The 16,528-nt window shown below is 40.2% G+C and overlaps 1 protein-coding gene across 4 annotated transcripts in view; it reads right to left on the bottom strand.

Annotated features, from left to right (window-relative positions):
- The window catches only part of LOC149208002 (exocyst complex component EXO70A1-like), a 268,698-nt gene that overhangs the window by 136,276 nt on the left and 115,894 nt on the right, over positions 1–16,528 (bottom strand). For all 4 annotated transcript variants that reach the window (XM_089393981.1, XM_089393980.1, XM_089393979.1 and 1 more), the window contains exons 5-6: positions 16,060–16,198; positions 15,265–15,477 (exon numbers count right to left, since the gene is read on the bottom strand). In XM_089393981.1, coding sequence (XP_089250107.1) covers positions 15,265–15,477; positions 16,060–16,198 — 352 coding nt within the window. The remainder of the gene's footprint in view (positions 1–15,264; positions 15,478–16,059; positions 16,199–16,528) is intronic.

Below are 16,528 nucleotides of genomic sequence, written 5' to 3'. Positions count from 1 at the left end.
TTGTGCATGCTTAAAATCAACACATTTCACTCCACATGCAAATTTTACTAATCTTACATTTAAATTCCCACATGCATACGCTCTCAAGTTTTGCAAACTATCTCTTTGAAGCATTTGCATTTGCATTAATTTAATTTGGGAAATTAACACAATTTGCACTTCATCTAGGCATTTTAGTATAAGAAGGCCCCAAGCCTCACTAAAATGTACCTCCAATTTAAGTTGGTTGAATAGACTTTTAGAGACCCTCTACCTTTACTAACTCCTCATTGTGAGATCCAAATATTTGGGGGAGGATGAGGTCTGAGGACTAGAGTTCAATTGTAACTTTGTTTTAACACTAATTAATAAATAAACCAAGAATTCATCCCATCACATTTTCTTTGTTTGCAAAGTTCCTAAATTTCTTGCTATCTTAATGGTTTAAAGTCTCACTTGTAAATCTTATTTCAAAAGGCACTTTGGATGCAACCATTGTAATCTCTTTTAATTTTGCAACAAGTTTAATTTTCTTGTACTTGGAAATCGACTCATCTTTTGGTTTAATTGCATATTCTCATGAATAGTTGATTTCACATTCAAGTAATATTATTTTGGATTTGCAAACTTAATTGCATGTTGTCATTTTGGTCTAACATTTGAGTTCTTTTTGTATCCTCTTGAGCAAGATAGTTTCCATGCTTTCATTTGTAGACTTATTCATCTTAAAAGCATTTATAATATCTTGTGCTAACAATTTATTGTTTCACTTTTCAGGGTTATTTTGGCTTTCCATTTGAAAGCATTTCACTTCATTTCAAGCAAAATACAATTTCATTTCTTAAAGAGCAAATACTTGGAAGGCACTAGTTGTTTATGTATTTCATGCTTATCTTATGATGGTTATTGCTCATATCAGTTTTTTGCTTATAAATCTTAAAGAGATAGTCTATTTAACTAACAATTCTCCTAGAAACTCACATCTTTTTTAACTTAACTTTTCATTAGGGACCACGCCCTTTAGATAACCTAGGAGATAGCTCAAACGGAGAGTCAGGATTAGTTTGACACCCCCTTCTCTGAGTTCCTTGCCACCAACCACACCTTGTGGGGTTGAAGGCTTTTCTCACTAACTTGTAGGTAGGTGTAGGCGGTAGGGTCAACACTACCTATTTGTATTCCTCTCTCAATTTTAAGAAGGCTCACCAACGATAATCAAAATCTCTACTTTCTTGGCTCTGCATTCCTTGCAACAATTTTTCAGTATTGTTTATTTTACTAATATTTGTCGCTAATTGCTTCTGAGTTTCAATTATCTCCTTTTTTCCTTCTCCCAACTTTGTTAGCCGCTTTTCAACATTGTTGAGATGCTGACATACTTTATCAAGCTCCTCTTGGTATTTATTTATGTCGGCTTGTAGCTCATCACTATTCCCCATTTTGGATTTAGTCCTATTCTTCTTAGCAAAACCCACCCTCTTTTTAATTAATTAATATTATTATACAAATAATTAATGGCCCCGAGGGTTAGCTCAATTTGCTTGAGGTCCCGTTGCTAAAGCACCTTGCCATTGGGAGGTCATGGGTTCAATTCTCTTCAACACCCTTAAGGTTAGGCTCTGATTAGTTTCGCTAGGGGTGTGGTCCCTTCGGGTGGACCTACCCTAATTTTCTGTGGACCAAATATATATATATATATATATATATGTATATAAAATTCATTCATTCATTTAACTTATGCAATTAGTTAATTATATAGCTTTATATAGTTATGGCTATATAATTAAGTATATAATTAACTATATAAGCAGGGGACCAGGCTTGGGTTGCAAAACATGATGGTTAACAGCAGGAGGACAATGTTTGGGCCACAAGATGTGACGGTCAACGGGAGATACAGGACGTGGGCCATTGTGTGAAGGAATGGCAGCTGACAGGACGTGGTCAAAGATGTTTGGCGGCAGGGGAATATACACTTATTGGCTGGGGAACAACGGAACATGATAGAACAAAGTTTACGAAATAGAGTATTGCATAGAGGGCACGTAGAACAAGCAGAGAACAAAATAGAACAAAGGGAAGAAGATGTCGGCAGGAAACACATGAACAGTGAGTGACACAAACTTTTGCAGCAATAGACCAATGCAAGAATAAGGGCAAGGATTGACTTGAAGTTGCACTGGAATAGTGAACGTGTAGTTGTAGTTAGAGGAATGACTGCTCTAATACCATTGTTGCATAGAGACATATGACTATAGAATAAATCTTTATTTTTATTATTGATGAGTTGAATTGATGACTACATGCCTTCGTGACAGTGTGCCTAAATAGGCATTGCTTAGTCACGAAGGTGAATGGTCATGTCATTGGGATTTTTCCCTTCATAACTACTAATTATTTATTAATGCTTATTAATTAATTAATTAATTATTTTTTAATATTTATTAATTTTGTATTATTTATTTAATTATTTATTTATTCATAACAATAGAGGGGAATTCGTTACTAAGGTGAAAGTGGTGGTGGATTGCATTGTTGTTGAGTATATAGGGTGGCCTATTACTAGGGTGCTAGATTTTGCAATAACAGTGCACTTGCCAACTTTTTGCTTAGTTATCCAACGCCTTGGAATTTGCATGAATTTCACTTGGGTTTGTTGATATTTGCCTTGATTTTACCTATAGTTAGCCCCATTAGCCCAAATAGTGCCCTGCATTACCACATCATCACCCTCACTACCACGTTATCACACCCAATCTCTAACGTCGTTGGGAATTTAAGAAAACCAAAAAAGGGGTTTTGTTCCTCTCATTCTGTAGACCAAATTTGACGTGATACATGCGTCATTTTGACAAATCTTTCCCCTACTATGCCACCTGGAAGCTACACATACCAATTGACCAACTTTGACCACTTGTAATTGCATCACGCCTTCACTGCTTGGAAAATTTTTAATCTAGCATGTCATTTCCTCATCATTCAAAGCATTTTGGGACCATGTTGACTTTTCATAATTATGGGATCACTTGCATCAGGAAACGTGAACTACATTGGAAAATGTAAAAATGTTGATTTTGTGAGACTTCCATGTTGAAAACTATTTGAAAAATATTGCACCAAGGCCAAGGCCACAAACAAACTCAATGACACAAATAACCATGCGTTAAGACATAGGTGCACCTTGACGTGGCCTGGGATAGCCCATACACCAGTGATCACCCCTACATAAGCAAGGAACCTCTAAAACCATGAGTCATTTGAGATCCCACCCAAAACTTCCAAATCCTATACAAGACAAAGAGGCAAAGGACTTAGCCCAAAAGGACAGACCATGGCCAACCATTACAAGGCCTAGGACACTGTGAAATTTCTGGCTACCCAGAAGGTGTTATTAACCCAGTTGATTATTGCCTAGTTCTTGTTCATGGCAAATTAATTATTTTGCTAGAAGTAATGAATAACAACATGAACCACGCCATTCACAAAATAAAATTTGCAACAAAAAATGCGAGAAACCAATCACACAACAAACACAAGTATTTTGGACAAACGTCCTTGGAAAACCCCCAAAGTGGGGAAAACCAGTTTTCATATCTGAGGGCTTTCATTAATATCTTTATCAAAAACTGCCATTGAGAAATTACAATTGCTTTCTTGACATTGGCAATGCTCCGAAAATATTTTTATCTTCACTTTTGAACAAATTGAACTGGAAAACTTCATTGTCTCCCTTTGCAGATCAACTCAGCCCTTTCTTGCAACTCACACTCCCTTCTTGCAATCACACTAGCTCACTGGGAGCTCGCACTGTCATGCCCTACAATTCGCACTGCATTTGAGAAATCGATCTAGCAAGTTATACAGCCTCTAGTAACTTGCACAAGCCACTCACACTAACTCCAACAATCTGCACTGGCAACTGACAACTCGATTTGAGTCTCTAGCAACTCGCACTAGTAAACTGGAAAATCCACACTGCCAAACTCGGCCTCCTTCTGCATAAATAATTAGGCCTTGATAAACTCCCTCTGGAACTTGGAAACTAGAAATATATCTAATGAAGAATAACCCCAGAAATATCCCTCTTCAATCATTGTTGTTGCAACCCTCTGGTGTCTTCTGAAAATCACCCACTTGAATGATCTCTATGATCTCATTCAAGAATGAATGGCCGCGATTAGAAGTTCACTTGATCCAATCGATGGCTAAGATCATCTTAGAAACTTTCTACAAGCTTCTAGAGGAAAATTGATCTTATCCCAACTAATGTCAATTAATTATTCACTCTCCCTAAGTTAGCCTTACGAAATAATTAAAAATCACTAATTGACATAGTTAAGATATTTCCCTTTGGAAAAATTGCGTGGGCTTGGAGATGATTAAATCCATTATGTTCTTAGCCTCAATGACACATCTCAATACTAGAACACTTGTTTGAGGCTTGAGCTACAAAATCTAACACTCAGAGAGGAAGGTGTTCTCCACAACACCCAACTTATCCCTGAAGAAAACAAACTTTCCTTTATTCAAGGCCTTCGTCAAAATGTCTATAACCTGCTGACCTGTGGGAATATACTATAGTTGAATTGATCCATGTTGTACACAGTCGTTGATGTAATGTTATCTGATGTCAATATGCTTTGACCTATCATGAAACACTGGATTCTTAGCTTGACGCAACTCTGATTATCACAGTAGATATAGGTCAACTCCATCCTCTGATCAAACAGTGCCACAACTAGCGTACGAAGCCATATGACCTTACATGTATCCATGCTTGCTGCCATGTATTCTGCCTCTGCAAAACTTAGTGCAACTGACTTTTGCTTCCTGTTGTATCAAGAGACAACCCCTAATTGTTGATTTCTGGTAGCATCCGATGTGCTCTAGCCTTAATATTTTGCAGGGAGGCTAGGACACATGCATTCCACAATACCCAGAAACCGTTTTGAGAAAATTCCACCCAGAGGTTTAATTAAAATTATTAATTATTTTTAATGGATGCCTAAGTCTAAACATAGGAAATTAAAATAATTAAAGGGTATTAATTAAACTAGGTGTGTATCTTCTAGAAAAAGACGAGGATCAAGTCAAGATAATCTACGCCATTGATTAGAATCTAATCTGGGTCGTTGATTGATCAATGAGAGGATTATCAAAAGAGGCTTGATGGGCATTTGGAATACACATCGAATGAGAGATCAGAGATCGATTTTCTCAAGAGAGCAACGCAGCAGTTGTCGAAGAGGTCATCGAGGAGATTTCTTGCAGTGAGGGGCAGAGGTAGTTTTCCGGTTGGAGAGTTTTCTGATCTGGGGATACATTGCAGAGGAGGCAGAGAGAGATCCAGAAGATGCGGCATAGAGCCACGCTGAGGTAGTGCATAACCTGAGAGGAGATTCGAAATTTGCTGGAGAGTTGAGTTCTAGAGCCAGAAGCCGGGGTGTGAGACGGAAAGGGCAGAGATTCGAAGTTCCAGAGGCAAATCGACTAGCAAGAAGGGTGACGCAGAGCCTAGTAGTTGTGATGCTTAACTGCATAGGCTAAAGCAGAGGCAGCACAGAGGTAGTGTGGGGCTTGCCATCCAAAGCCTGGATCAATATTGAATTGCCAGTGATAGTGTGAGGTATTTCTCACTAATTTATCTGCCAGTTAGATTCTCTGTACCGGATAGCTAGTAAGGCATCCAAAGTTTGTATTCAGAAACTACTGCATAATAATCAAAACCCTCAGTTGCTGCACCGGTTTTCCCACATTGGGGTTTTCTGGGACATTGTCCAAAAACAATGGTGACACTTGTGTGTGCGCTATTTCTTTCTTGCTCAGTTCTTGTTTCCTCATCTTATTTATGTTGTGAAGGCTGCAATTGTATTTATTTTGATGTTTATCGTATAATACAACAAATAACTTGATTCAGTAGGAGAAATATAATCACTTGTTGCAGTAGAGAATCAGGTCACCGGTTTTTCACATGGTATCAGAGCACAAGTGAAGCAAGAGAGCAGAGTCGGAAGAGCCCAGTGTTGAGCTGAAGAGGGAGAACAAAGAGTTGCATAGGCAACAAATCGAATCCCCAGAGGGATTGCGCAGTCTAGTGCCAAGGGGCAAGATTCTCAAGGAAAAATCTCTCTCTAAGTGAGTTGACACAGAGAAAGATTTTCCAGATCGAGATTTGTTAGTGACAGAGGGAGCAGCGCAGAGCATTCTTCATGTGGGATGCATTTTTCTGCAACAGTTGCTGGGGCAAAAAAAGGAAGAAGGCACATCGAGGGAATTTCTTCCTCAGAGAATTCCTAGCCCGGGAATTCAATTTCTCATTCAGAGCAGCAATAGCTGGGTGCAGATCTACTTACTACAGTAGAGAGTGCGTAGAGCAAGCCAACAGATGCGTAGAAGAGTGAGGGAGCAGTTCAACTCTTTGGAGAGATGGCAGTAGCAGGATTGAGAGATCAAGATCGGTTGGATGTAGCCTCCAACTACATGTTCTAGAAGGCTTGGATCTCCTGCCTTCTAGATGAGCATGATCTCAAGATGTATGTCAATAGTGTGGTAGTTGTGCCCACCGATGCAGACCCACTCAAAAAGTACAAGGCTGAGATGGCAAAGACTAAGAGAATCATTCTCGACAAGGTTCGAGATCCTGTAGTATCCCATATAGTCCGCAAGGACACTGCCCGACAAATGTGGGAAGCCTTAGCCACGCTATACGAAGGATATTCCGAGCAGCAGAAGATGTACTTAGAAGAGAAGTTAAGATGCAAGAGGATGCAGAAAGGGGAGTGTACAGACCCCTTCCTTAAGAGGCTTCAAGATGTTTGAGATTAGCTGGCTTCAGTAGGGTCAGGGCCCCACCCTGCAGAGTTTGTTCGATTAGCGCTGAATAGTGCGTCTGAATATTGGCAAGTGTTTGTCCAGAGCATTCTAGGCAGATAACACCTGCCAGATTGGGAACGTGTTTGGGCTAATCTGCATCAAGAGGAGACGAGACGTGATATGGTGAAGGCCACAATTAGGGGCAGTAGCAGCAGTGGATGAAGGTCGTGAAGGAAGAGGAAGATGTGGCCCTTGCATCAAAGGGGCAGCAGGAGCAGCACAAGAAGAAAAAGGACATTTCAAAGATCAAGGGCTTCAGGTGTGGTGAGATGGGCCACTACAACACTCAGTGTCCTCTCAGAAACAGGGGCAAGGAGGAGAAGCAGGATCAACACACTGCATCTGCAAAGATTGACAAACTGTCCTCCAGATTAGAGGAGGAGTTTGCCATGATTACCGAGATGCCTCCAGGGGTGAGGTGGGGTGATCTGGAGTTGTAGCCCCAGAGAGCTACAGGATGGGCAGGATCCTTGAGGAGTCCACTTCTCAGATCATGACCTTGCTACGGGAGTCCATAGTCAGCAGTAGCAGGATGGACCAGTGTCAGTTGGTGCAGTCAGGTGCCAGAGTGACAGCTGCAGTGGTTAGTAGCGGTCAGATACTGAGCAACGCAAAGCAGAGTTCGCAGCAGTGCAGAGTAGAGTTGGCAGTAGCGGAGAGCAGAGTTGGCAGCAGTGCAGAGTCAGCAGCAACACAGAGGCTTCAGTTACAACACACAGGTTAGCAGCAGTCAAATCTTGGACGGCGAATGCATCATACTAAACACAGTTAGTTCAATATTTTGGATGCTTTTTTGTTGCAGATGTTGCAGTGGAAACAACAACGAAGTTGCAGTGCAGATGCATTAGTTGACAACAGATCAAAAAAGTCAGTAGAAGCACAAATCAGAGTTGCGTAGTGGTTGATAGGCAACAACAGTCGAACATCAGCAGCGCAGCAGGAGATTATACAGAGACAGAGTGATGCTTCAGTTGGTTGCAGCACTAGAGCACATTCCTCACTAAGAGGGAGTGTTGATTTCTGGTAACATCGGATGTGCTCTAGCCTCAATATTTTGTAGGGAGGCTAAGACACATGCATTCCACAATCCCAGAAATCGTCTTGGGAAATTCCACCAAGACGAAGTTTAATTAAAACTATTAATTATTTTTAATGGATGCCTAAGTCTAAACTTTGGAAATTAATATAATTAAAAGGTATTAATTAAACTGGGTGTGAATCCTCTAGAAAAAGACGAGGATCAAGTCAAGATGATCTGAGCCATTGATTGGAATCTAATCTGAGTTGTTGATTGATCAATGAGAGGATTATAAGAAGAGGCTTGATGGGCATTTGGAATACACATCGAGTGAGAGATGAGAGATCGATTTTCTCAAGAGAGCATCGCAACAGTTGCGGCAGAGATCATCGAGGAGATTTCTTACAGTGAGGGGCAAAGATAGTTTTTCGGTTGGAGAGTTTCCTGATTCAGGGATACATTGGAGAGGAAGCAAAGAGAGATCTAGAAGAGGTAACGCAGAGCCACGCTCGGCAGCATAAAGCCACGGTGAGGCAGCGCAGAGCCTGAGAGGCGATTCGTAATTCGTTGGAGAGTCGAGTTTTAGAGCCAGAAGTCGAGGTATGAGACCAGAAGGGCAAAGAGTCGAAGTTCCAGAGGCAAATCAACCAGCAAGAAGGGTGACGCAAAGCCTAGTAGCTGTGACACTGAACTACATAGGCTGACGCAAAGGCAGTGTGGAGCTTTCCATCCAGAGCCTGGATCAGTATTGAATCGCTAGTGATAGTGTGAGGTATTTCTCACTTATTTCTTTGCCAGTCAGATTCTTTTTATCGAATAGCCAGTAAGGCATACAAAGATTGTATTCAAAAACTACTCATAATAATTAAAGCCCTCAATTGTTGCACCGGTTTTCCCACATTGGATTTTTCCAAGGACATTGTCCAAAAACAACGGTGTCACTTATGTGTGTGCTATTTCTTTCTTGCTCAGTTCTTGTTTCCTCATATTATTTATGTTCTGAAGGCTACAATTGGATTTATTTCGATGTTTATCGTATAATACTGTAAATAACTTGATTCGGTAGGAGAAATATAATCAGTGGTTGCATTAGGGAATCAGATCACCGATTTTTCACATGGTATCAGAGAGCAAGTAAAGAAAGAGAGCAGAGTCGGAAGAGTCTAGCGCTAAGCTGTAGAGGGAGATCGAAGAGTTGCATAGGCAACAAATCGAATCCCCGGAGGGATTGCGCAATCCAATGCCAGGAGGGCAAGATTCTCAAGGAAAAATCTCTCTCTGAGTGAGTCGACACAGAGAGATTTTCCAGATCGGATTTGTCAATGACAGAGGGAGCAGCGCAGAGCAGTCTTCAGGTGGGATGTAGTTTTTTGCAACAGTTGCTTTGGTAGAAAAGGGAAGAAGGCACATTGAGGGAATTTCTTCCTCAAAGAATTCCTAGCCAGGGAATTCGATTTCTCATTCAGAGCAGCAGTAACCAAGTGAAAATTTGCTTACTACAGTAGAGAGTCCGTAGAGCAAGCCAACAGATGTGTAGAAGAGTGAGGGAGCAGTTCGACTTTTTGGAGAGATGGTAGCAGCAGGATTGAGATATCAAGATCAGTTGGATGTAGGCTCCAACTATGTGATCTAGAAGGCTAGGATCTCCTGCCTTCTAGATGAGCATGATCTCAATATGTATGTCAATAGTGTGGTAGTTGTGCCCACAGATGCAGATCCACTCAAAAAGTACAGGGTTGAGATAACGAAGACTAAGAGAATCATTCTTGACAAGGTTCGAGATCATGTAGTATCCCATATAGCTGGCAAGGACACTGCCCGACAAATGTGGGATGCCTTAACCACGCTATACGAAGGATATTCTTAGCAGTGGAAGATGTACTTAGAAGAGAAGTTGAGATGCAAGAGGATGCAGAAAGGGGAGCATATAGAACCCTTCCTTAAGAGGCTTCAGGATGTTCGGGATGAACTAGCTTCAGTATGGTCAGCGCCCCAACCTACAAAGTGTGTTTGAATAGCGCTAAATAGTGTGTCTGAAGATTGGCAAGTTGTTTGTCTAGAGCATCCTAGGTAGAGAACACCTGCTAGATTGGAAACGTGTTTGGGCTGATCTACAGTGAGAGGAGATGAGGCGTGATCTGGTGAAGGCTACAATCAGTGGCAGTAGCAGCAGCGGGATGAAGGTCGTGAAGGAAGAGGAAGATGTGGCCCGTGCATCAAACGTGTAGCAGGAGCAGCGCAGGAAGAAAAAGGACATTTCAAAGATCAAGTGCTTTAGGTGTGGTGAGATGGGCCACTACAGCACTCAGTGTCCTCTCAAAAAGAGAGACAAGGAGGAGAAGCAGAATCAAGAGGTTGCATCCGCGAAAATTGTCAAGTTGTCGTCCAGACTAGATGAAGAGTTTGCCATGATTACCGAGATGCCTCCAGGGGTGAGGTAGGGTGATCTGGAGTTGTAGCCCTAGAGAGCTACAGGATGCGCAGGATCCTTGAGGAGTCCACCTCTCGAATCAAGACCTTGCTACGGGAGTCCATAGTCAGCAGCAGCAGAATGGACCAGTGTCAGTTGGTGCAGTCAGGTGCCAGAGTGACAGTTGTATTGGCTAGTAGCGGTCAAATACTGAGCAGCGCATAGCAGAGTTGGCAGCAGTGCAGAGTCAGCAACAACACAGAGACTTCAGTTATAGCACAGAGGTTAGCAGAAGTCAGATCTTGGACGACAAATGCATCATACTAAACACAGTTAGTTCAGTATTATGGATACTTTTTCATTGCAGATGTTGCAGTGGCAGCAGCAACAGAGTTGCAGTGCATATGCAATACTTGACAACAAATCAACAGAGTCAGTAGCAACATGAATACAACACAAATCAGAGTTGCACAATGCTTGATAGGCAACAACAGCCGGACATCATCAGTGCAACAGGAGATGATACAAGGACAGAGTGATGCTTCAGTTGGTTGCAGCACTAGAGCACATTCCTCGCTAAGAGGGAGTGTTGATTTTTGGTAGCATCGGATGTGCTCTAGCCTCAATATTTTGCAGGGAGGCTAAGACACATGCATTTCACAATACCCAAAAATCGTTTTGGGAAATTCCACCCAAAGGAGGTTTAATTAAAATTATTAATTATTTTTAATGGATGCCTAAGTCTAAACTTAGGAAATTAAAATAATTAAAGGGTATTAATTAAACTGGGTGTGAATCTTCTAGAAAAAGACAAGGATCAAGTTAAGATGATCTGAGCCATTGATTAGAATCTAATCTGAGTCGTTGATTGATCAATGAGAGGATTATAAGAAGAGACTTGATGGGCATTTGGAATACACATCGACTGAGAGATCAGAGATCAATTTTCTCAAGAGAGCAGTGCAGCAGTTGCCGGAGAGGTCATCGAGGAGCTTTCTTGCAGTGAGGCGCAGAGATAGTTTTCCGGTTGGAGAGTTTCCTAATCCGAGGATACGTTGCAAAGGAGGCAAAGAGAGATCCAAAAGAGGTAGTGCAAAGCCACGCTGAGGCAACACAGAGCCTGAGAGGAGATTCGATATTTGCTGGAGAGTCGAGTTCTAGAGCCAAAAGTCAGGGTGTGAGACCAGAAGAGCAGAGAGTCAAAGTTCCAGAGGAAAATCAACCAGCAAGAAGGGTGACGCAGAGCCTAGTAGTTGTGACACTGAACTGCATAGGTTGATGGAGAGGCAGTGTGGAGCTTGCCATCTAGAGCCTGGATCAGTATTGAATCGCCAGTGATAGTGTGCGGTATTTCTCACTAATTGCTCTGCTAGTCAGATTCTTTGTATAGAATAGCCAATAAGGCATCCAAAGATTGTATTCAGAAACTACTGCATAATAATTAAAACCCTTAGTTGCTGCACCGGTTTTCCCGCATTGGGTTTTTCCGGGGACATTTTCCAAAAACAACGGTGTCACTTGTGTGTGTGCTATTTATTTCTTGTTCAGTGCTTGTTTCCTCATATTATTTATGTTCTAAAGGCTCCAATTGTATTTATTTCGATGTTTATCATATAACACTGTAAATAACTTGATTCAGTAGTAGAAATATAATCAGTTGTTGCATTAGAGAATCAAGTCACCGATTTTTCACACTAATCCCATGCTGAAGTAACACCCTGAAGTGTTTTTCCTGTCCACTGCATTACCTACCCAGTCTACATCAGTATATCCCATCAACCTGACACCATCACCCTAAGTATACCTCAACCCATACTCAATTGTACCTCGTAGATATCGCAGCACATGCTTCACTATTGTCTAATGCACCCTCTTTAGTTCCACCATGAACTGACTAAGAGTGTTGACCACAAAACAAATGTTCGGCCTTGTGTTGACTAGATACATGAGAGATTCAATAAGTTGTCTATACACAGTGGGGTCCATTTCCTTCTGCTTAGATGCATCAATATTCTTCCAATTGGTTTTCATAGGTGTAGATTTGTGACCCTAGGCTTACAATGGTGATAAATGCAATGTGAAAATGTATGTGTACCCCTGCTAACATGGGGTGTAACAGGCCCTTCCTAGGATCCTAGAAAATTATGAAGAAGTGGGGCAATCCTCATTATGAAGTGTATATTATGGAGAATATCTCTAGAGGACCTCAATAGACACTAAAATCTCTAAGGTTCTCTCAGTAGGAGTACTATATCACCTCTCACCACAATCAAGCTAAAACCCCTCGATAGGCTGAGCCAAGTGCTAAAAATCCATGATGAAGAAGGGAACTCTATAGGAACAAGTGTCTATCTAGTCAACTATCATAATGAGGCTACAATAGACATTAAAAATCGAGAGCATCCTCACCCAAGATGCCACATTATCATTCTAATAGTCCAAAAAATGCTCTAAAAATGGTACCAAATCCTAAAGGTCCAAGGAAGAGTGGAGAGATACCAAAAATAAATCTTTTATCCTATCAAATATGACCATAAGAACATTAAAGACACAAAATATCCTAGGGCACTCTTCACCAAGTTGTTTGATCCATCAATCATGCCAAAATCATCCCTAAAACCCTAGGTAGCTAAAAAATGTGTCAAGCGAGTACTCTGTAAGGAGAGTTGTCTATGTCATCAAGTATCATTGTAGGAGTAGAATACACACTCCAAGAGCTTGGATGATCCATCACAATATCCTATTAACATATAACCATCTCAAACTCTCATCAAATCCCCCAAGATGCCCCAAAGTATAGGAGAGAGGATACCGCTCCTTGAAATTTGTTGTCTATTTCATCAAATAATCATCATATAAAATCAAGACACTACAAGCACCAAGGTACTCTTCCTTAAGAGCCATAAGCAATCATGCAAGGAGCAGCATGGTGAAGCAAGTTACTAGCACCATGAAGACAACCATCAGATCATAGCATGAAAGAGTATGTCATCTCCAACGAGTTGATCCAAAGGCATGAAGATAATCAACATCATGACCAATAACTAGAAGGACCATCACTATCATCCATAAAGTGATCAAAGAAACATCAACCAAGACAAACAATATTTGATACAACATCATCAAGGATCACCAATAAATTAGCATGTCATCATCAACGTCAAGGAGTATACCATCCATCACGTGTGACCATGAAGAAAGCAATATAAATGAAGACATTCGACCACATACACCCATCCTCAAACAATATCGTAGAATATCACTATCATCACTATCTCAAGATGCACCATCATCAAACAAAAGGAAAAGGTATGCATCCTGAGCTCATTGTTGCTTTCTGATAGCATCAAATGTGCTCTTAGCCTCAAAATTTGCAAGGAAGCTAGGACACATGTATTCCACAATGCCCAGAAATCATTTTGGGAAATTCCACCCAAAGATAGTTTTATTAAAATAATTAATTATTTTTAATGGGTGCCTAATTCTAAACTTAGGAAATTAAAATAATTAAAGGGTATTAATCAAATTGTGGGTGAAACTTCTAGAAGAAGACGGAGATCGAATCCAAATGATCTGAGCCATTGATTAGAATCTAATTTGGGCCGTTGATTACTCAACTGGAGGATTACAAGGACTTCGATGGGCATTTGGAAAACACATCGAGTGAGATCAAAGATCGAATTTCTGAAGAGAGCGGCACAGTGGTTTGCCAGAGAGAGATTCGAAGTGATTTCTTGCAGCAAGGGGTGGGGATAGTATCCGGAGGGAAGTTTTCTTGGGCCGAAGAGTACAAGGCAAAAAGGGCAGAGAGACGTCCAGAGAGGCTGACGTAGGGCAACACAGAGCTTCAGAGGGAGATCGAAATTCTGCTGAGGATGTCAAGTTCAAGAGCCAAAAGCCGAGGTGTGAGACCGAGAGGCTTGAGAGTTGAAGTTTCAGCCAACAGAGGATTAGAAGGAGGTGCAACGCAGTCCCTAGTTGTAGTGACATAGTGACTGCGTGGGAGTGACGCAGAACTGCGCAGAGACTGTGCAGAGACAACACAAAGTCTGTAATCAATGCCGGTTCTTCCAGTGGCAAGGTGAGATCATCTCACTATTATTTTTTCCTAGTTTCTCTCTGTATCGCATAGCCAGTTGGGCATCCCACGAATTGTACTCAGATTTATTACTGCTTAATAATACAAACCCTCAGCTGCTGCACCGGTTTTCCCACACTAGGTTTTCCCAGGGACATTTGTCCAAAAATAACTGTGTAGATGTGTGTGACATTTATTTCTCTCGTGTTTTATTTAGTTTCCGTAGTTTTTTATTTGTGTAAGCTGCAGTGTATTTAATTCGATATTTGTCGTAGCACACAACTAGTAAATTGGTTAAACGAATTAACAATTAGAAGAATTAACATCAGTTGCTATGGTAGGAATCGAGTAACTGATTTTTCACACTCATCACCATCCCTACAAGTTACCCCTGAAAATATGTCATTGCCACTCATGTCAATATGAGGGGTAACACACCTAATTTTATTTAATAAATTAACTTAAATGTGATATATTATAGATGACTTATTTCTCACTTTATGACATTACAATGTTACTCTAATACATAACATTTATTACTCCTTAGATAAAATAAACACTACAATATCTAACAGCGAGTCAGTTTTTGCAGTTTGTCCTTTTTAATGTTAAACTAGGATGCATTTTTTTTCCAAAAGAAAATAATTCAAGAAATGTTGGTGATAATTCCAACATGTTACTAATAATCAACCATTAAATACGTACATCATAATTTAGCTTGCCAAAATTTATATTATATCCAACTAATATTCACATAGAAATTAATCTTTACACCAAAAAATTCTACTTGGCCTACTCCAAGCTCTCTTCTCCAAGGGGAAGTATATATTTTACATATAATCCTGAAGCAGGTTATTCAATCTCCACAGAAACATAGGAAATTACAGAACAAGAGAAGCCATATACCTCTGGTAGAAGATCATACATTGCATCATACATGTCAAGAAGCATGAATAACTTCTCTGGTGACTTCTTGCTCTTTACTGTGGCTTCCCCAAAGTTCAAAAGCAGTTTCATGCTCGACTCAATGACTTCTGCAAAGCAGCATTCCCTGAAAGGATCAAGTTGGTAGAACAACTGATTGCATAGCATTTGCTCTGTTGTATATAATATCTTAACCTGTCAGCATGGTTCAGCATGGTTCTGTATTAGTTAAGGGAAAGTTTGACCGCAGATATTTGTATTGTAGAAGAATTTCCATAAATAAATAACTCTAATATATGCATTCAATCCACTGCTGAAATCCCCCCTGTCCGTGTATTCAGGATAGCTTGACACATTTTTTTAACCCAAGAAATGATTTAAACTATCACATGCATTAAAATGACTAAGGATCATCTCCAGCAATGGCAAGAATATTTATTGAGGCTTCAGTGGACTGGACTCCACCACTTGTCAATTTAGAGAGGGAAAGCAGTTTGGTTACAATTACATGCAGCAGGCTTCTACAAGTTTATAACAAGATTATAGGTTTCCTTTGTTATAATATCCTGAAGGCAAGTTTTACACAATTCAGGAACACATACACAAGTAATAAAGGAAACTTTAAGTACAACTGATATTAATGAGTTGTTGCTCGCAACAATGCACAAACAGTGATCCATGTTCCTAACCTCTCATCTAATGATTCCAATTAAAATTTTGGGAATGCAGAATAAAAGCATTAGAAGTATAACAAGTAATTAGGATGTTGCTACTTACAGAAACTCGCAAACACTGGATCCAAGTTCCTATCTTCCTCTCTAATGAGTCACATGACAATTTCTGCAAATCCTCTTTTGAAAACTTCTCGACTCCAAATTTCTGGAGAGTTTGATTTAGACAGGATGACCTGATTTCACTGCAAACAATTTGAAAACATAACCGATTAAGAGAATTATATTGTAGACCAGAAAAATTATGTATAACTATTGATAATTTGTATTATCTATAAGCCAATAGCAGTGTAACTTAAATCTAGAAGTATACCGACTTGAGATACTCTTCAATATGCTCATCTAAAAGAAACTCAGTTGTTGAAGGACATTTTATTGCAGAAGAGGACAAAATGCCATCTTGATAGATCAATAAGATCTCGTCCCCTTATAATGCTTCTGGAGCATAGAGTTAATATTAATTTAATTATTAGTCAGGACAAGGATATCTTTCAGGTTTCTAGCCTTTCTGAATC

The sequence above is a fragment of the Pinus tabuliformis genome, chromosome 1_2, assembly GCF_031772625.1.
Source record: "Pinus tabuliformis cultivar Carrire ecotype Pingquan chromosome 1_2, CPIR1, whole genome shotgun sequence".
Classification (NCBI taxonomy): Eukaryota; Viridiplantae; Streptophyta; class Pinopsida; order Pinales; family Pinaceae; genus Pinus; species Pinus tabuliformis.
This window is presented reverse-complemented; position numbering and strand designations above follow the sequence as displayed.